At 33.5% G+C, this 21,796-nt stretch overlaps 3 protein-coding genes across 4 annotated transcripts; 1 reads left to right on the top strand and 2 right to left on the bottom strand.

Annotated features, from left to right (window-relative positions):
- Positions 1 to 542: 542 nt before the first annotated feature.
- LOC122606658 (plasma membrane ATPase 1-like) lies at positions 543 to 8,481 on the top strand. Of its 2 annotated transcripts, XM_043779500.1 has the most exons (22): positions 543 to 601; positions 945 to 1,025; positions 1,108 to 1,227; positions 1,335 to 1,433; positions 1,604 to 1,741; positions 1,838 to 1,972; positions 2,421 to 2,600; positions 3,237 to 3,443; positions 3,795 to 3,914; positions 4,008 to 4,127; positions 4,683 to 4,805; positions 4,879 to 4,983; positions 5,079 to 5,223; positions 5,393 to 5,557; positions 5,919 to 6,157; positions 6,242 to 6,274; positions 6,373 to 6,454; positions 6,543 to 6,703; positions 7,060 to 7,245; positions 7,680 to 7,862; positions 7,936 to 8,114; positions 8,210 to 8,481. In XM_043779500.1, the coding sequence occupies exons 2-22, from the start codon at positions 969 to 971 to the stop codon at positions 8,304 to 8,306; spliced, it is 2,874 nt and encodes a 957-aa protein (XP_043635435.1). In that variant the 5' UTR covers positions 543 to 601; positions 945 to 968; the 3' UTR covers positions 8,307 to 8,481. The 2 variants fall into 2 exon arrangements, with proteins under 2 accessions (XP_043635435.1, XP_043635434.1); XM_043779499.1 differs by lacking the exon at positions 543 to 601 and having other exon boundaries at positions 765 to 1,025.
- A 134-nt stretch (positions 8,482 to 8,615) lies between these two features.
- On the bottom strand, positions 8,616 to 10,212 carry LOC122609543 ((-)-isopiperitenol/(-)-carveol dehydrogenase, mitochondrial-like). Its single transcript, XM_043782577.1, has 2 exons — positions 10,171 to 10,212; positions 8,616 to 9,368 (listed from the first exon to the last, which is right to left on the bottom strand). The coding sequence occupies exons 1-2, from the start codon at positions 10,210 to 10,212 to the stop codon at positions 8,616 to 8,618; spliced, it is 795 nt and encodes a 264-aa protein (XP_043638512.1).
- A 727-nt stretch (positions 10,213 to 10,939) lies between these two features.
- On the bottom strand, positions 10,940 to 11,972 carry LOC122608577 ((+)-cis,cis-nepetalactol synthase NEPS3-like). The gene has a single exon (XM_043781672.1). The coding sequence runs from the start codon at positions 11,830 to 11,832 to the stop codon at positions 11,044 to 11,046; it is 789 nt and encodes a 262-aa protein (XP_043637607.1). The 5' UTR covers positions 11,833 to 11,972; the 3' UTR covers positions 10,940 to 11,043.
- Positions 11,973 to 21,796: the final 9,824 nt, after the last annotated feature.

Genomic DNA, 21,796 nt, shown 5'->3' with positions numbered 1-21,796 from the left:
TTCTCTAAATAATCAATAACGCCTTATGATTTAACTTTAAATATTTTTGTTGGTGTTATATAAATTTGTAATAAATCATATAAATAGATTGAGTTTTGAATGTACTTTTCATCGATTATCACTTTTAATAATGAAATATATGAAAAGGACGAAAACAAAAAAAACTAACGAATCTAGGCAAGTTAACGGAAGAAAGGTAACAAAGTTGACGCGGTGACCAAAAGTAATAAAAAGTGACAAGTTTAGTGTATAAATTACAAATTTTGAAGTTTAATAACTAAAAGTGAAAAACGTACCAAAGAACAAAAGTGTAATTTACCCCAATAAATTATTACAGTTGATTTTCTACTCAAATAAAAAAAATTCATTGACTATTCATTACGAATTTTTACATTGTAATTTTTCCTTTTTTGGTCTTATGAAGTTATTAATATGAATATTTGATTTTTACATTGTCATTTTCCTGTTCTTGTGGGATAGCTAAAGTTCCCTTTTTTATGTAGGAAAAGATATTCTTAGTGGACCACACCTAAAACAGTGCAACCGTCACAGCAGCAAGTACAACTTTCCGTACGACAACAATCTTAACACTTGAGCACAGGTAAATCACAAAGGCGAGTGGTTTCGATTTATATATATAACCGTTACCATCTCTATAGTATACTATTGCATACAGCTCACCCACTCTTACTTACTTGTAGATTTGATATAGGTGCAAAAAATCTCATATTTATTAAAAAAAAAAGGACAAATCTGGACTACAATTTGGGTTTTTCCATCTGGGCATCAATTTATTTTGCTAAATTTGTGTGAATTTTTCATCTAATTTTTAGTCATTTTGAGATAAAGTTGTGAACTTGGTAACAATTTGTGCTTTTATTCATCGGGGTATCAATCTTTTTTGCTAAATTTGTGTTTTTATAATCTGGGTGTGAATCATTTAGTGATAAAGTTGTGATCTTGATGTGATGGGGGAAGAAAAGGCTGAAGTTCTTGAAGCTGTGTTGAGAGAAACTGTAGATTTGGTAACTTGATCTGTTTTTGATCATTAAATTCTGTATTTAATTTTTTTGTTTGTGTTTGTACTAACTGAATTTTAATATGTAGGAAAGTATTCCCATTGAGGAGGTATTTGAGAATTTGAGATGTAGTAAAGATGGTCTCACCACTTTTGCTGCTCAAGAAAGATTAGCCATTTTTGGCTATAACAAGCTAGAAGAAAATAAGGTATTTAACAAAATTTATCTGCTTTATTTTAATCCAACATTGTGATTTTGGTACAATTTTTTTTGTTTTTGTTTTCATTTTGATATTTGGAAATTTTTATATCTCAGGAGAGCAAATTATTGAAATTTTTAGGGTTTATGTGGAATCCACTCTCATGGGTGATGGAAGCTGCTGCTATAATGGCAATTGCTCTTGCTAATGGAGGGGTAAGATCTTAATATACTTATTCTCATATATAATTATGTATATATGATTCTAATCTCAATTAAGAAAAATATACGAGTATTTGCATTTTTGGAAGAAAAGGATCAACATAGTATACAGAAAAAGTTTACATATTTATTTTTACTGAATTGCATCAGAATTATAATTTCAGGGAAAGCCTCCCGACTGGCAGGATTTTTTGGGAATCATTCTTTTGCTTTTGATAAATTCTGCGATTAGTTTTGTGGAAGAAAACAATGCAGGCAATGCAGCTGCAGCTCTTATGGCTACTCTGGCCCCAAAAGCAAAGGTTTTTGAGTTTGTTACTTTGTTGTTGAAGTTAGTTTGAAATGTTTTGATTTGAGCTTGTATAGAAGATTAAATTTAAGCTTTAATCTGTCTGTAGATTTTAAGAGATGGAAAATGGAATGAAGATGATGCTTCAATTTTAGTTCCCGGGGATGTAATCAGTGTAAAACTTGGAGATATTATTCCGGCGGATGCTCGTCTGCTTGATGGCGATCCTTTGAAGATTGACCAGGTAGTCATTCAATGATAAGTCAACTTTAGTTTGTAGAGGTGGCCAAAGGGGTGGAATATGCGCTACCAGTCAAAACATGGAAATATATTCCACTACTTGAAATGGATTGGATTGGATTAACCAGAAACTAATTTCCAGAAACATTAAATGTTACTTTTTTAATTTGAGTATTATATATGATAAAAGTTATACCATTTGATGACAGAGGTTTGTATCAACGGTAAAGTACTTGTATTAAACTCCTGTTTGGGACGATCTACTATTATTTTTTCTTTTTCATTTGAAGGGTGACAAACTTTTAATAAGGGATGAAATTCGCTTTAACATTTTATTCTATTTTCCTTTTCAAGAATAATCTGTATCCACACCTATTCATCAATCAATAGTTGCCACTGATAGTTTTTGATTTGACATAATGTGTGTAAATAATTCTTGTTTGGGTTTTTAGTCAGCTTTAACAGGTGAATCACTCCCTGTGACAAAAGGCCCGGGGGATGGAGTCTACTCAGGTTCTACTTGCAAGCAAGGAGAGATAGAGGCAGTTGTGGTTGCCACTGGTGTTCACACGTTCTTTGGGAAAGCTGCTCACCTTGTTGACACCACCAATCAAGTTGGTCACTTTCAAAAGGCAAGCTCATAAATAATTATTGGCTTTACCATTCGATTGATGTGTTTTGCATTTTCATCATTGCCAAACAAGTCTTGCCTCCATTGTAAAACATTCTACCTCAAAACACAAGTTCTGCCTAAAGTGTGGGTCGAAGAAATATCACATTTCATGTGATTTACATTAATGATGCAATTAACTAAAAACACAAGTTCCTTATATTTAGATACTAAGAGGTCCTCTTTATAGATGGTACTTACTAATTTTGGCATGTTTCTCCAAAAGTATAAAAACAAAACATTCTGCCTAAAATAGTAAAATACTTGAGATAGAGTGCGATGAATGGAAATTCCCTTCTTAAGTTAGAAGGCAATATTTTCAAAACGAGAAAATCTTTAAGTTTGATGGATTTCCAAAATGTGATCACGAAACAATAAAATTTGTGCCCAGCATACTGGCCAAGCTGGCTCTTTGAGGTGAGGTGAATAGTTGGTTCTTTAGCACAATTTTATATTTATACTGTGCTCCCATTTTTCATTGTATCAGCTAGTGGCTCATTTTATTTTGCATTAGATATATGGTCATGCTTATTTATGCTATGGAAAGCTCTTATCGTTTCATGTTTACCAATGTTGATTTTGCAATTATTATAATTAGGTGTTGACAGCAATCGGGAACTTCTGCATTTGTTCAATTGCTGTGGGGATGCTTATTGAGATTATAGTGATGTTTCCAATTCAAGACAGAAAATATAGGCCTGGGATAGACAATCTTCTTGTGCTCCTAATTGGAGGAATCCCAATCGCCATGCCCACCGTTCTCTCTGTAACAATGGCAATTGGATCTCATCGTTTAGCTCAGCAGGTTTGTTTCATTACATGTGTAATTTTTTGGTCTTTCTCTATTTTTATGTCACCAGAGGCGGATTTAAATCGGTTGCTTGGGTTGTGTTGACAATCAAACAAGTGAAATGAAAAAACTTCAACCTAAAGGGGAATGGTTCGAAGTTTATTTTTAATGCATCCGACCTCCTAGAAGGTTTTATCCATAGATTATTCTCTACAAGAATATTGTTTTTGCAATCTTTGTTAATGACATATTTGTATAAAAAAGTTTTTGTGGGCCAACTGGACCCCGGCCCATTATGATTCTTTTCATTATGCACCTGATTGAGTCTTTCATTTAGCCTGATACTTACTTACACTAATTATATAGGGAGCCATAACAAAGAGAATGACAGCCATTGAAGAAATGGCAGGAATGGATGTGCTTTGTAGTGACAAAACCGGAACTCTGACACTAAACAAGCTCACTGTCGATAAGAACCTTATCGAGGTCAGTTCATATTGGTTTTATTAATAATGTATCATATTTAGTACATTTTGCTTGACCTTTTTGTTTGACCTTGCTGTTAACTCATTTATTCAGGTATTTGCTAAAGGTGTAGATCCAGATACTGTTATTTTGATGTCAGCCCGGGCCTCCAGAACCGAAAACCAGGATGCCATTGATGCTGCTATTGTTGGTATGCTCGCTGATCCAAAAGAGGTAATCTTGGCAAGATCCAAGAGTTTATGATGTAATTTGTAAAACAAGAGGTTTGGGTAATATGCGAATATGGATTGGGCCGAATGGCTTTTTATCGTGATGAATTTAGGTAGAGGTGACTCACCAACACCTTTTGCCTCCTTTTTTGTAATTAAATAACTTAATGGTTTAAATAGTTATAAGATGATAAGAAAAACTATATACCTGAAATAATAAGCGGATTTATTTTAAACAATCTAGAACGTTATATAATTTGAATGCACAGTAGGCTAGTTTTTATACACTTAACGCATTTACATTCAAGCAATTTCCTTTTTATTGTAATCCCCCGGCGGAACCGTATGGGAAGTTTTCTCCTCCTACAGCTTGAGAAAAAATGATTCAAAGTTTTGTCTATGGATAAAATTTGATTAGAATTAATAGGAAAGGAATCCGTACATTTTACATTTGTTCCACTTTCGATATAAAAGGATTATAAATTGCCACCCAATGAGTAAAAAATGTTTGTGTTGAATCTGTACTTGTGTCCTTAGATAGTTCCTCAATATATTCTAGGCGCGTGCTCGCATCAAGGAAGTTCATTTTTTGCCATTTAATCCAACTGACAAGCGCACAGCATTGACTTATTTAGACGATGAGGGTAAAATGCATAGAGTCAGCAAAGGGGCACCTGAGCAGGTAACGTATATTACTATCATCTAGATAACTTGACTTTTGGTCCACCAAAATTGACATCCTGATTTTTTGTTAGATCTTAAATCTTGCACACAACAAATCAGATATTGAACGACGAGTTCATGCTATAATTGACAAATTTGCAGAGCGAGGGTTACGGTCACTGGCTGTAGCATACCAGGTGAGACATATCAATCAAATCATCAATTACATTTCATTTTTGTCTTATATCTTTATGGGAGGTTTTACTGACCTTTCAGTTTTCAAACAAAACAGGATGTTCCTGATGGTCGGAAAGAGAGCCCAGGAGGACCTTGGCAATTTATAGGTCTCATGCCTCTTTTTGATCCACCACGGCATGATAGTGCTGACACCATAAGAAGGGCTTTGGATCTTGGAGTAAATGTTAAAATGATTACAGGTGCGTGAAACTGCCTTTATATCTCATAAGTTTACCAAATATGCTAAGAAATGTTTTTCTATTACATATGAACTTTATAACTATTTTGCAAACCTAAAAACTTAGGTGTAAAACTTTAAAAAATATCTGTAATTTTTGAAGTAGACTAGTTTATTTTGACTTCAAACAGGGGATCAACTGGCAATCGGAAAAGAAACTGGACGCCGTCTTGGAATGGGTACCAACATGTATCCGTCATCTGCTTTAATTGGTCAAAATTCTGACGAGTCTATTGCTGCTTTACCAATTGATGAACTTATAGAGAAAGCTGACGGTTTTGCCGGCGTGTTTCCCGGTAAATACTAGTGTTAACTTTAAGGACTTTCATTGTGTTGGGATGCAAAATGGGTGGGTCAGTTATGGATGAACACTGTCTAGATAAGGAAAGCAAAATGGGTGGGTCAGTTATGCTGACTGAAATCGGTTTTTCTTCCAATTACTTTTAAGAAATATATAGCTTGTCAATCTTGATAAGGATTTGTATTAATCCATAGTATTCTAGTATTTTAATAAAACGATTTGGGAGTTACACTTTAAGCGAGTTTTAAACCTTTTGACTTGACAAAATTCGATTTGACCCAGTTATATGTAAAACGGTCGGAACATGCTACCTCTAATTGTGTCTTTATTATTCCTAACCTCTACATATGTCTCAGAGCACAAATATGAAATAGTAAAACGCCTACAAGCTAGGAAACACATTTGTGGAATGACGGGTGATGGTGTAAATGACGCCCCTGCTTTAAAAAAGGCTGATATTGGAATTGCTGTGGCTGACGCAACCGATGCAGCCCGTAGTGCTTCTGACATTGTCCTCACTGAACCAGGGCTCAGCGTTATCATTAGTGCCGTCTTGACCAGTAGAGCTATTTTTCAGAGGATGAAAAATTACACAGTACAATCCTTGTTCATGCCTTTCCTGTTGTTTCAATTGTCATATTGTTTAATTAACCCTAACAGTTATATTCATTATTGGCAGATTTATGCTGTTTCTATTACAATTCGTATAGTGGTAAGTTATTTACTTTTACTACCTGCACGTAAACTATATGACTAAACCCGATAAATGATAGTTATGAATCTTATATGTTTTTGCTGCCTTATTTATAGCTTGGTTTTATGCTGCTCGCATTGATCTGGAAGTTCGATTTCCCACCTTTTATGGTGCTTATCATTGCTATTCTTAATGACGGTACTTTATTTTTTTTTCCCTTTCAAATTTACTTGCATTTCGTATCATCTACATGTAATCACCTCACAGCCATCTAACTTATTTTCAGGTACAATTATGACGATATCAAAGGATCGAGTAAAGCCATCTCCTCTTCCAGATAGCTGGAAATTAGCCGAGATTTTCACAACAGGCGTCATTCTAGGTAGTTACTTAGCTATGATGACCGTTATCTTCTTTTGGGCGGCTTACAAAACCGATTTTTTCCCGGTATGTACATACAATTCCCTTCAAATATCATATTCTTTTGCTACGGTCTTGTGTAAGAAACCAACAACCCATTCCAGAAATAGAATAGGGAGAAAAAGTTGAAGTGCCTGAACTTGGAAAACAAGTGAGAAATTTTTAATATCTTATAAGTTGTAGGCTACTAATAACTTCCATCATGGTTAACGGTTAATTTAATATTTATTAGGTAAGTCGAGCATTTTTCTTGGGATGTAATGCATACATTATATATATAGATATATCCCGAAGGCATGTTGAATGAAAACACTATATCTATATTTGAATGGACATTATACTCAGTGTCTTGCTTTCATCTTACTTCCATTTTTTGTTGCTAGCGTACTTTTGGTGTACCAACACTTGAGAAAACAGCTCATGACGATTTCAGAAAGCTTGCTTCAGCAGTATATCTTCAAGTCAGCATAATCAGCCAAGCCCTAATATTTGTGACACGTTCACGTAGTTGGTCATTCGTTGAACGCCCTGGTTGGCTGCTTGTTATGGCTTTTGCTGTCGCCCAGTTGGTGAGTAACATTTAGATGTGTCAGAATGGTGGGGGTCAGATCAGATGGATAATGTGTTTGCCTAAAAACAGTCAAAATTTTAGTAGGGGCCAAAAGCTGTCTGTTCTTTGAAGATTTTTTGTTTTTTTTCCCCTTAATTTCTTTCCTTTCTTCTTAATTTCTTCCTTGAATATGCTTTCAATATGACTACAAAGACTAAATTATCTTTATTATTTTAAAAAGGTTTCTAATTTGCTTAGCAAAACAATTGAAGAGGTTTATGCATTAAGATTTAAGAATATCTTGTTTGCTATTTTTGACCCGGTTTGGCAAATTTTTTGACTTTATCCAGTTGATCTGTTAGAGATAACATAACCCAAATCGACCCTGTTATCAATAAAATGGTGGAAACTTTCACATAGATAGGTAATCATTGTTAACTTCCCATTGCACAGATTGCCACGTTGATCGCGGTGTATGCAAATTGGAGTTTTGCTGCGGTAGAAGGAATTGGGTGGGGCTGGGCTGGTGTAATCTGGCTGTATAATATCATCTTCTACTTCCCTCTTGATCTCATCAAATTCTTTATCCGTTACGCCATCAGTGGTCGGGCATGGGATCTTGTTATTGAGAGAAGGGTACGTGATAAAGTTAGCCTACCATGTACTACTGCATAATAACACGGTCTTGAAGTTGTGTTTGTTTTCTTAGATTGCATTCACTAGACAAAAGGATTTTGGGAAGGAACAACGTGAGCTGCAATGGGCACATGCGCAAAGAACGCTTCATGGACTTGAAGTTCCTGACGCGAAAATGTTTGGTGATCGAACGAATGCTACGGAGCTCAACCAGATGGCAGAAGAAGCAAAACGGAGAGCAGAAATGGCAAAGTAAGATGGTCTTTGGCTTCTTGGTAATGATAAGGTTTCCGAAGGTGGAATTTGTGTTTTCTGATCTCTCTTTCTGGATTTGCTTATTCTTACAGGTTAAGAGAAATGCATACTTTGAAGGGGCATGTTGAATCGGTGGTTAGAATGAAGGGTATCGATATAGAAACAATTCAACAATCGTACACTGTCTAATAGATAAACTGAGGTTAGAATGAAGGGTATCGATATAGAAACAATTTAACAATGGTACACTGTCTACCAGATAAACTAAGTTTTAGTTTCGTAATTACATTACATTATGATAACAATGTAATGTAGGTATTGATTACCAAAAGTTACAATATAATTAAACCATATTTTTCCTGCACTATAAGTTGAAACTTTTTATCTAAAAATGCATTTTAGTGTGAATTATTGTTAAACTGCATTTCCAAATAAGTAAATGCAATTACAGTTATTCAACGTAACGCGACTATAGTTATTGAAAGAATCAAAACAAAATCAAATATTAGTATATCCGCCATCGATAACCAGATCATGTCCAGTGATAAAACCAGATTTCTCACCCACAAGGAACAAAACAGCCTCAGCAACATCCTCTGCTTTTAAAACCATATTTTTCAAACAAGTCATTTGTTCATGCAGTTTTTCCACTTCTGCAACATCCTTCTCAAGCATGTTACACATCAACGGTGTAGCCACAGCATATGGTGACACACAATTCACTCGAATCCCATACTGCCCTAACTGCTTGCTAGCCGATTTCATCAGTGCTACCACTGCATGCTTTGACATACAATAATCTGTCCGTTGTGCCACCCCTTTCCTAGCAAACACACTAGCCGTACAAATAATATCTCCTTTCACCTTCAGCTCCACCATTGCACGTGCGGCGTGTTTCACACAAACTGCCATCCCGCGAACATTGACTGCAAAAAGTCGGTCAAATTGTTCCATATCGAAGTCAAAAACTGTCTGAACACATTTACTTGCAATCCCCGCGTTGCTGAACATAATATCCAGCTGACCGTAGATGGCCACTGTTGAGTCTACCAGAGATTTCACTTGGGACTCATCTGTAACATCACAATGTATGTAAGTGCAACGGTCTAAGCCAATGGAGACAGCGATGTTTTTGCCAAGGTTGTCTTGGATGTCCGCGATCACAACTGCACGTGCGCCATGTTTGGCGAATAAACGAGCCGTGGCTTCCCCGATGCCGCTTGCTCCTCCTGTGACAATAGCTACTTTTCCATATACTTCCGTCATAACGATGTTAGATTTAGAGAGCGGCTAGACAGCTATTTTTGACACTTCGTTTAAATGTATACAAGCATCATAAATAATTATTTTTCTTTACATCGCATATTTGTCTTTCTTCAAGACTGGAATCATTGTATTGTAGAGTTCGCCGATTCATCTAATATGTTAAAAAAGTGTCATTGTAAATATTGATGCATATACCGATAAAATGCTTCGTTTGAAAGGTCTTTCATTGTAAATGTTGATGCATATACCTAAAATTTTTGAACTCCAAAAATTCTCCAAAATTAATTCGACTTTTAAATGTCAACTTGGTCCAAGATCAGACTCAAAACTTTGGTTTCGAAATTGGATTTGATTTATTATTCGATATCTCATTTTCATTATGTACATTTTGTACAATTTTTAGGTCGCGTTTGGTTTACAGAATTTGATAGAATTGGAAATAAATTTCATTTTTAGTGTGTTTGGTTGTCTAAAAATAAAAGAATCTCATTTTGTTAGACTTTAAACATTCCTTTATTTTGATGGAAACTCCATTCCTGATGGGAGAAGATCACTTAAATATTTTAAAAAAAATTAAAAATATTCCGTTAAATTCTAATGTCTTTATAATATTTTATTTTTTTGTATAACATTATGTAAATCAAAAACACCATTGGTTCTTTGTGAACCATATAAAGCTGGTGCTCAACCACTGAGCTATAATGGGAAGTACATTAGGTCACTTTTTAGCAAGATGTATATGTGGTTCCCTCGATCCCACTTTTTAGCAAGATGTATATGTGGTTCCCTCGATCTTTTTATAGTTCGGAACGTCCATAGAACTTTTCATAACGCCCAACACATCACCTAATTCTTGATTGATCTTTTCTAGACCATTTTTTAGGAATTTAATTATTATTATTATTATTATTATTATTATTATTATTATTATTATTATTATTATTAAGAGTTACAAGAAATTAATTTAACTTAAATCGTCATTAATTTGATGTTCTTTTAACATGAAATTAATTTAGCTTATTCGTAGTTTAGAGTACGTACAGGGCTTCACCATTATACGGTTAGGTGTTTCCTGATGTCAAATACCAACTAAATGTTCAAAAAAAATTTAGCTTATTCGTCATTAACTTGATATTCTTTAACATGAAGTTAATTTAGCTTATTCGTCATTAATTTGATGTTCTTTAACATGTCTACTAAAAATGCTTAGTTTCAGTTATAATTAAATGTTAGGGACGTTAGGTACCATTTAAGTAATTATTTTAATTATATCCATAACTCCTCACGTGCAAGTCATGTAGGGGGTTTTGATGGTCAACTAATGGCGGTTTAGTCTGGTATGGTCCAAGTGGACTTTTTATAATGTAGAGTATGATCCGAGTATAATAACTAAAGTTTAGATATGAAACCGACAATATCGAACAAATGTTAAATATCATTTAAATAATTAACTCTAAAGATAATGATAAAAATGGCGTATTAATTAGCAGTTGTAGCTAAGGAAGGTGGCAAAGTAAACTAAACAAAAAGAATCTCTTTTTTTTTCCCTTGTATAAAATATAGGCTTTTGACCTGACCGACCAATGGACCAGAAAAAAACCCGTTCAACGTTTATTGCAAGTTTTATTATAAAACCCAAGATAATATATCAAAAAAGATATCAAACAGTAAAACCCCCATCAACAACAAGATCATGCCCAGTGATAAAAGCAGAGTCCCCACTAGCAAGGAACAAAACTGCCTCAGCAACATCATTCACTTTCAAAACCACATCTTTCAAGCTAGTCATCGGCTGATAAATCTTTTCCACTTCTTCAGCCTCTTTCTCAAGCAAGTTACAAGTCAAAGGTGTAGCCAACCCAAATGGAGATACACAATTAACCCGAATTCCATACTGCCCCAATTGCTTACTTGCCGATTTCATTAGTCCAACCACTGCGTGCTTTGACATACAATAATCCGTCCGTCCTTCTCCCCCAATCCTGCCCATTATACTCGAAGTACAAATAATATTCCCTTTAACCTCTCTTTTTACCATTGCCTGTGCTGCGTACTTAACGCATACAGACATTCCACGGACGTTGACTGCAAAGAGACGGTCAAATTGATCCATATCAAAGTCAACCACATTCTGTTTGGATTTACTAATGATGCCAGCGTTACTAAACATGATATCTAGCTGACTATATGTCTCAACCGTCGTCTCCACTAGATACTTCACTTGGGACTCATTGGTAACGTCACAGTGAATGTATGTACATTGATTTGAGCCGATGGATAAAGCGACTTCTTTGCCAAGATCGTCTTGAATGTCGGCGATCACCACTGCCCTCGCCCCATGTTTGGCAAATAAACGAGCAGTGGCTTCGCCAATACCACTTGCTCCTCCGGTGATTATAGCGACCTTTCCTTGTATTTTGTTCATAATGAGATTATTTTTTGCGGACATCTATGTGTCTAGCTTGTTTAAATAATATATATCGATCTGCATATGTTTCAGCTTTTGGTTTGTAGTGGAGATAGGAATTAATATATTGTACAAGTTGCTAATTGTATATATTTATGGTCAACCAAAATATATTTTTTGCAACCACGGTAGCAGGTGTGATGCATATGGACTCATTTAAGGGTTGTAATACTTCTCAGGGAAAGTTTCATATATCCCCGTATTAACATTTTAATTACATATCTATCTAAATCGATTATATATTTGCCCAAATCACAAATTAAAACTAGATACCTTTTTCTAGAGCAGCGAAGAAAAAAATACATTCTGGCCAATTAACAATTAGGAAAAGAATCCGTGTGTATGTATCTTGTCTTCAACTACTATTGTAGGAAAGAAACTTTGTTTTGGTTCATTGTATGTAAGTAACCTGCTAAAACTGAACGAATCGTGTAAATAAGCTGCTAAATGTTGATGTGGCGTTCTCTCATTGGGCCACGTATTAGATGTTTGATTAGGAATGACAATGGGTCGGGTTCGGGGCGGGTAGTGTCAAACCCGAACCCAAAACCCATCGGGTACCTTATCGGGACCCTGTCGGGAGTAAAATAATGCCCCAAAACCCGAAACCCGAATCCCGACCCGATAAAAATAGTTATTTTTCAATAATAATTACCAAAATCTTGTTTAATTTAAGAAATGATACTATATGTTCTTGATGTTTTGAAAAATGGATATGCAAGTGTAGAATGTAGATACAAATTAGTTGATATAAGTGTGAAACATTATAATTACAAAGGTGAAATATAAATTTAAAACTAATCACTTATAAGTATATATATATAGTTATTGATATCGTGTCGGGTCGGGGTGGACATGCCCCACTCCCTGCCCCGAACGGGTTCGGGTATTGGGTATTCTCGTCGGGTATCGGGTTTCCCCGTCCGGTCGGGTTTTTTTTGTCATCCCTATGTTTGATGGTGCCACGTTAATATCCAGCCGATTTGTTACACCATTCGTTCAGTTTTGAGACAAACTTACATACAATGAACCAAAACAAAGTTTCTTTCCTACAATAGTAGCTGAAAACAAGTTACATACACACCCAAATTTTTTATGTATATATCCCGCTTATAACTCCAAAGCCAATATCAACTGTTCATGAACATCAAAAGTAACTGGTTTTCTTATTGATCGATTCCAAATACAGCCCCACAAGCAAATGATGATAAATCAATTTGGAGGTTGCTATAGACTTGGAGCAATCCGTTAGATGAACATTTGATTTTTAATTGTTGGACAAATATCGTTCATAGGGTATAAATTAAGGGGAAATGTTACGTAAAACATGCAGTACCAATCTTAGGTAAAGCAAAGAGAGATTATGTAAAATTCAAGGAAGGTTATGTAAAATTCAGGGAGCTATATATGTTTATTAAGTTCAAAGGTTTAATTTGTAAGTTTTTCTAAAGTAGCAGTACTTAAGCTTAGGTAAAATTTGCAATACAGATCATTTTCCTATAAATTAAATTTTGACCTAGATGTATTTTTTTTATTCAAATGTAGTGGCAAGTGAAAGAGGTGAATTTTAAGTTATCTCTATCTCTATAATATAACTAAAAAAGTAGGTTGAGGTACACTTGTCACCCCTAATTTCCCTCTTTGAGCCTAATCCCCCCTCCTTATTAATCATTTATTTTTTAATATTTTATCTAATTTAATAAATGGACAACCTTATTATTAATTAAAAACTCTTTTTATCCTTAAAAGCCTCCCAAAAATTATTTATCTATATATACAACCTAGAAAAAAACATCACAATTTATCAACAACAAAAAAACACCTACGATCGACTACGAAAATGGTTTTTTATTTATTTATATACTTTGTTTATATTTAATCATTATTATTACTATTACTTAACATTTAAATCTTGTTATTGTTATTATTAACTCTTTTAATTTAGTTTGTTTTTCATTATAGGTTCGTTATGGCTTCTTCTACAACAACAAAAAACAAAAACACATTACTTCATCTTGAAGATCTTAAGCCAATACATCTTAACCATCATTTACGACTCCCTGTTGTGCATGTATGGACTGTTTCGGAGTGAAACAATCCGAAGAAAATCAAAACGTTCGAGATAGTATTTGTAGATGAATTGGTATGTATTCTCAAATTATATACTTTGTTGCAAATTTTTTATTTAACTAAATTTGAAAAAAAAAAAAAGTAAACTGTAATCAATATTTATATGGAGTTAATTTTCATATGTTTTTTCTTTAGCTTTAGTATTGATTAAGTTGTGATATTGCTCATATTAATTGTTGGACAAATATCGTTCATGGGGTATAAATTAAGGGGAAATGTTACGTAAAACATGCAGTACCAATCTTAGGTAAAGCAGCGAGAGATTATGTAAAATTCAAGGGAGGTTATGTAAAATTCAGGGAGCTATATATGTTTATTAAGTTCAAAGGTTTAATTTGTAACTTTTTCTAAAGTAGCAGTACTTAAGCTTAGGTAAAATTTGCAGTACAAATCATTTTCCTATAAATTAAATTTTGACCCAGATGTATTTTTTTTATTCAAATGTAGTGACAAGTGAAAGAGGTGAATTTTAAGTTATCTCTATCTCTATAATATAACTAAAAAAGTAGGTTGAGGTACACTTGTCACCCCTAATTTCCCTCTTTGAGCCTAATCCCCCCTCCTTATTAATCATTTATTTTTTTAATATTTTATCTAGTTTAATAAATGGACAACCTTATTATTAATTAAAAACTCTTTTTATCCTTAAAAGCCTCCCAAAAATTATTTATCTATATATACAACCTAGAAAAAAACATCACAATTTATCAACAAAAAAAAAACACCTACGATCGACTACGAAAATGGTTTTTTATTTATTGATATACTTTGTTTATATTTAATCATTATTATTACTATTACTTAACATTTAAATCTTGTTATTGTTATTATTAACTCTTTTAATTTAGTTTGTTTTTCATTATAAGTTCGTTATGGCTTCTTCTACAATAACAAAAAACAAAAACACATTACTTCATCTTGAAGATCTTAAGCCAATACATGTTAACCATCATCTACGACTCCCTGTTGTGCATGTATGGACTGTTTCGGAGTGAAACAACCCGAAGAAAATCAAAACGTTCGAGATAGTATTTGTAGATGAATTGGTATGTATTCTCAAATTATATACTTTGTTGCAAATTTTTTATTTAACTAAATTTGAAAAAAAAAAAAAGGTAAACTGTAATCAATATTTATATGGAGTTAATTTTCATATGTTTTTTCTTTAGCTTTAGTATTGATTAAGTTGTGATATTGCTCATATTAATGGTTACTCGAATCATATTAACTTTAATTAGTATATTTTGAAACTGTCCGCCCATCGGACGGGCCTGAAGATTAGTTATTATATATATAACAATTAAGGTAGTCTTAACTACATGGACTTTTTTTATATTTTTATTTTTGCCACAATTTTTTGTTATTTTTCTATTTTTACCATAAAAGATTTTCAATTTTTACTTTTGTCACTAACTTTCATTCTATTTAGAATGAGGCCCTTAATTACAACTTTATGTTACAACCTTTTGGTTTTTTAAAGGGGATTATCACCTATGGATATAACTAACTATGACCAAATGTCTATGTTATGTAAAGATTTTGTAAATGTCTATGTCATGGTAATGAACTTTCAAATCCTGATTACTAGATTTATTTCACCAATCAAAAACTTACACGTGACAGCTTATATGGTTGTTACATATATCTGGATACATCTAATAATCATGATTTGAAAGTTCCTTATATTACATAGACTTGTAACATCCTAAACTTTTTGATCTTTGACCTCGACTTTGTCGTTAGTCAATCAGCAACTTCTATCGTTTGACCGTTAGTTGACGCCATTAGTTTCTTTAACTGCTAGGAGATTAATTTGTTGTTAAATAATGATTAATGTCTCTATATGTGAAGATGTTGTTAATTTATGTGATGTTAATATGGCGTATCGATTCACCATTATGTGCCTTAGACGTTAATTGATCTACTTTAATGTACGTATTAATTTTGGGCCTTAATTTTTAGGCTTAAAATGAGTTTTTGGGCTTGTTTGAGTGGGCTTAAGCTAGGCCCAACCCCTATGAACGAGTTCTTAAGAAAATTCTGGTCTATCAGGGTTACAAGGTTTGATAGCAAACATATTAACTTTTCATATCATCTACTAACTTTCACTAATTCATAAACTCATTCTCTTTAGAGATTTTCTAAGTTTTCTCTCATTTATTCATCTTTTTCTCCCAAATTTCGTGAGTGAATTCCTAGAAATCAGTAAATAACATATCCTTGTTCTTTATGTGTCAATTACAATGATCCTTGCTTGTGTCTAAAGATTTTCATACGAAAATTAACGTTTTCGGGTATATTTTGGGATCTCAATGATGACAGATATACAAGCCAAGATGATTACTATAATATGTTTCATTTTTAATGTCTTTTAATTTTGTGAAATAGTTTGGGATGATCTTGATTTACACATATGGATTTCAAAATGATTTGTAACGTTTTTAATGCCATTTTCGTGAGATCCAGTGATAAAAGCAATTTAAATGAGATTTGTTTTCTGTAATATCTTCCTTTATGAAAATGATGAGTTTTGCAAAAAGAATCATCTAAATCCGTTGATTAACGAAGCGGCAGTTGTGATTTGAAACCTCAAGATGGTTAAGTAACGAAGCCACAATCGCATTTTAAAGTTTATGTATTATATAGCGACGGAACTAGCGACAACTTAGCGAGGGAAATGGTTTTTGACCGATTAATCTGCATGTCCCATCTATTGACGTCGTTGCTAGCAGAATTTGCAGTTTTCGTCCCTAAAGATTCAGATTTGTCGTTTTCAGTCCTTGAGGTTTCTGAATTGACATAAACGGTCTCTGTAGTTTTGAAAATGATAGTTTTGATCCCTGTAGTTTTGAAACTAACTATTTTGATCCCTATAGTTTCAAATGTGACAGTTTTTATCCCTGTAGTTTTGAAATTGACAGTTTTGATCCATGCAGTTTCGACTTGACATATTTGGTCCTTGTAGTCTAAAAGATTGAAATTGTTGTTTTGAATCTTGTGAGATTGAAATTGTAAATTTTGATCTTTATGGTTTAAGATTGAAATTGTCGGTTTTGAATCTTGTGGTTCGAGATTGAATTTGTCATTATTGAACTAAAAGTTATTGAATGTTTAGCACTTTATAGTGTTAGTAATTAGTAATAAAACATGATCTTCATAAAAAGACAATGACAGTGAGTACTTGCTAAAAGAAACTTAGCAGATTAGCATTAATTGGACTCTTTTGTACATCGTAGGTTCTGAAGGTTTGAGCGTTCACTGTTGAGTCTTGGTGTAATGTTGCGTTATTGCTTTCTTATTAAGGTAAGATAATATTTTTCATCACCTGATGGTACAACAAAACATAATTTTTATAAGTTAAATTTCAAATGGATATAATTGCATGTTTGTAAGATTATGGGATTATATGGGAGGTTTTATGGGATATGTATGATTACCATTAGTTATGAATGGTAAGCTATGTATGTTTTGACGATATGCATGTGATATGAAGTGATGTAATGTTATGATTACATGAATGCTTGTATGGCTTGAGCACCTAGTCACTAGACATATGAATAGGATTGCCATGACACGTGCACGATTAAGGGCTTTAAAGTAAAAGATGATGTATGTGATTAGTTTAGGTGGAAGTTAGCCTAAGCTAATAAAGATAAGAAGTCTCGAGCATATTTAAGATGTTGTGTTAAGTTTAACCCGTGCTAGTTCCTCGGAGCTAGGGCGCACGTGGTCACATGGTTTGGGAATCATAATACCTCCCGTAGCATAGTTATGTTTGAGTATTCCGGGTGGAGTAACTAACTACCATTGCGTAAAGGCATAAACGGTTTATTCAGTTGGAAAGACAATGTCATTTCCTTAACGAACCCGATGGACCACCGAAAGGTTTACCCATCATGTCGGGTGTGAGGACTCCATGTATGGTCTACGACCGCCTGCACACAAACCCCACATCCCTATGTAAGTGGCGTAAGTCACTTAGCCTACGTCTAGGCAAAGAAACAAAGTAAAGAAAGAAATATACGAAAGAAATGTTAGGCACATTAGGAATATGATGATCATATTGTGTTATCTTATCTTGTGATATAATATGTATGTGATATTAACATTTATGACATGTTTTGTTAGTATATTATGAATCGGCAAATGTTTTCAAATTATGTTATCTTACTTAGCTAATTTATTAGCTAACACTTGTTCTTTTTAAAATGTTGTGCCTTTAGGACAAGCAAGCTTGAGCTAGGAAAAGATTAGCTCGGTGAGATGGGTAGAAGTAATAAAGAAGACTAGCATAGTTTGTCGAATGCTTAGACTTCCCTTAGCCTTATGTTTTGGCTACTTTATATATGATTTAAGAGATTGTAATAATGTGGGCATTTATGTTTGTGCCAAGATGTAACACCCGTTATTATAAAATCTGGATTTTCAAAAACTGTTGCCTAACGGCGTTTAGAAAAGCGGAAAACAGAACCATTAGAACATAACTAACCCTTAACGGATAGTTCATTTATAAAAGTGATGTTACAACATACATATCATTAAAATAGTATAAGATAATCAAGATTTGGCATCAACATAAATGCCAACATAAACAGTACGTAACTCATACTAAAAGTAGTCATTCATCATATGGCTAGCATAAATAACTAAGCGGAAAAACTAAATGTCTTCTTCATAGCATTTACCCGCCTCACCAAGCTAAGTCTTTTACTAGCTCAACCTGCTTAACCTGGGGGAACAACGTTTTTCAAAAGAGCAAGTGTTAGCTTTAAAAACTAAGTAAGATAACATGAGTTTATGAAAACATTCTCATTTCATTTTATACTAACAAAAACATTTCATAGTTGTTAATATCACATAACCATTACAACACTTTAAGATCACCACATTACTATGGTGTAGAGCCGGCAAGTTAATTTCAGCATTCGTGTGCGAATTCAAAATTTCAAAATGGGGCCCATATAAAAAAGAAAGATTATATACATATATTTTGTGAGAATTACAATAAGTGCACAAAAAAAAGGTACTAATTGCTTATATAAATTTATTAAACACGAAATGTTCTTTATCATAAAAGTAGTTACGGTTTACCCTTTTTTTCATTCTCCGCTGAATACTAGTCTATTTTAAAAATATGCATTTCATTTTATTTTTAACTTTTATAAATCCTTAAAATAATGATTTTATAATAAAATATTTAAATTATACTAATATATAACTAAGAAATTTTAAAAAAATGGGGGCCCGTCTTAAAGTCAGGGCACTCTGCGCTGGCCTATATAGCACTTGCCAAGATTCTCCACTGCTATGGTGTCTTTCACAACATACTTTAGCAATAGCATATCATCATCATTATAGTAATATGCATAAATTATCATATTAGGATCCATCGTAGTCCTAATTGTGTCTAACCTCATAAAGCTTTACTTTTCGTCTTTCTTGTCTTTTCTTTCTTTACTTTCTTTATTTATTTACTTTTCTTTTGCCTAGACGTAGGCTATGGGACATAAGCCATACATACTTAGGGATGTGGGGTTATGTGTAGGCGGCCATAAGACCTTACATGGAGTCCTCACACCCGACTTGATGGGTAAATCTTATGGTGGTCCATCGTCGTCATTAAGAAAAGACAAAGTCCATCCAACTGAGTATACCGTTTAACCTTTACGCGTGTAGTGGTTAGTTACTCTACCCGGATACACTCAAACATAACTATGCCACGGGGAGGTATCTAAATTCCCACACCACATGACCACATGCACACTAACTCCGAAGAACTAACATGGGTTAAGCTTAACACAAGACTTAACATATGCTCGAAACTTCTTTATTATATTAGCTTAGGCTACAATTTCACCTAAACTAATCACATGTATCTTTCTTTACTTTATATTAGCTTAGGCTACACTTTCACCTAAACTAATCACACACATCTTTTTTAACTTTAGGGCACCTTATCGTGCACGTGTCATGGCAAACCTATAGAAGTCTAGTGACTAGATGTTCAAGTCATGCAATCAATCATATGACATATATGCATCAACATATCATCATCACATGTTAATATCACATCGTCATATCACTTTATTTTCATATCAACGTATCATTCATATCAACATATCGTTGTAACATAATAACATCATATTATCATGTCATATAAGCATCATATCATCTTAAAGTGACAACAACGTACATATCGTCATATCATTTCATAAGTATAACATCATAACAATGCGTCATCATGTCATCAATTGCATAATATCATCATACGCTTATATCATCAAAGCATCTTATTGTATTATCAACATTTACATTTCAACCTATCATTTACCTTATTTTATCATAACATCATTTTATAACATAAACATATTATCATTTTATCATACCTATTCATCATTAATGGTAACATAATCATTCCCATAGAAACCTCTCATACAATCCCGGATACATATAAACATACAAATATTCATTTGGGGAAGTTAACCAATGAAAACTTATGTTTTATTGTCCATCATGTAGTAAAAGATGTATCTTACCTCGAGTTGAGTAATATTGCACTTTAACTCGTTACGTCACCCCATCTCAATGCCCAAAATAATTATGTAATAAAAGATTAAAAACACTAACATCAACATTAACGACACATATATTTCACTATGTCTATATGAATGCATGCCTCATAAACCAACTTCTATGCAATTCATGGTATCTATATATAATACTAGGCTCATTAAAAAATGTAAAACGGATCTAACGTAAGACTGCAAATGTACCATGATCACCTTACCATCTCTTTTATTATCTAATATTATATTATAAAGGGGGAATTTTTTAAAAATTCTCAAAAAGTGAATTGAAATACTTATATTGTCCTTCTTTTTTATTTATTAATTTAAACATCTCTACCTAATATACCTATAATACCCTTAAATCTCAACTATTCATTTTTCTCCCTCTTCTCAAATCTCAATCACTCATTTTTTCTCTCTTCTCCATAAATCATTTTAATCCTCTAATTTATTCAAGATCTTTTATCTCAAAAACCGTATATCGATAAATTATAAAAGTTGTATGGGTGTTCTTAAAATTTCGTGCTCTTTCATTAGAGATGTCATTCGATATACCTTCGACGAATTTTCAAATTCGAGGGCGTACAGCTAAGGTATATGGCTATCACACTCTATGCCTTATCACCTCCTATTACCTACCACCCCACCATCTCACCGCTGCAACGCGCGGGCACTATCTCTCGTTATTACAAAATGTAAGACCGTCATGTTCATCACTTGGAAAGGGTCGAAGTCGACTTAAGAACATATGTAATTACAAAATAGCTTTCTTTAAAATTTCTGAAATACATTGTTAACTAGGACTAATCCGGATTTTACAATACGAATTTATTAATCCAAAACCCGTCATTATTCCGAGACATCTCAAACCCGTAGACTATTATTGAATAAGAAGTAAACTAACTAGTACGCTAAATATGGAAACATGTTGGGAAGTTATACCTTGTGATATACGTAAAATCAAACGCGATAGCTGATTGAATTGAACCAATTACTAGAGCCGAACAGATTGGTTACTAGCCTTACTCGACGAGACCAGAAGAGATCGAATAATCGAAATATGACTTTTATCTTTCTTTTCTCGCTAGCCACAATTAATAAAACAGTAGAACAATTTGTTTAATTGATTACTTTGTGATTTCTTTATTGATGTCGGCTAGAATCAACGCAACAAAATATGGTTTAATCTTTCTTTTGATTTGCGGCTGGACACGACATGACACAACTAGCTTTTCTCTTCTTTTCTT

Source organism: Erigeron canadensis, chromosome 7, assembly GCF_010389155.1.
Source record: "Erigeron canadensis isolate Cc75 chromosome 7, C_canadensis_v1, whole genome shotgun sequence".
NCBI classification, from domain to species: Eukaryota; Viridiplantae; Streptophyta; class Magnoliopsida; order Asterales; family Asteraceae; genus Erigeron; species Erigeron canadensis.
Note: the sequence above shows the minus strand (reverse complement) of the source record. Positions and strands in the feature narration are given on the sequence as shown.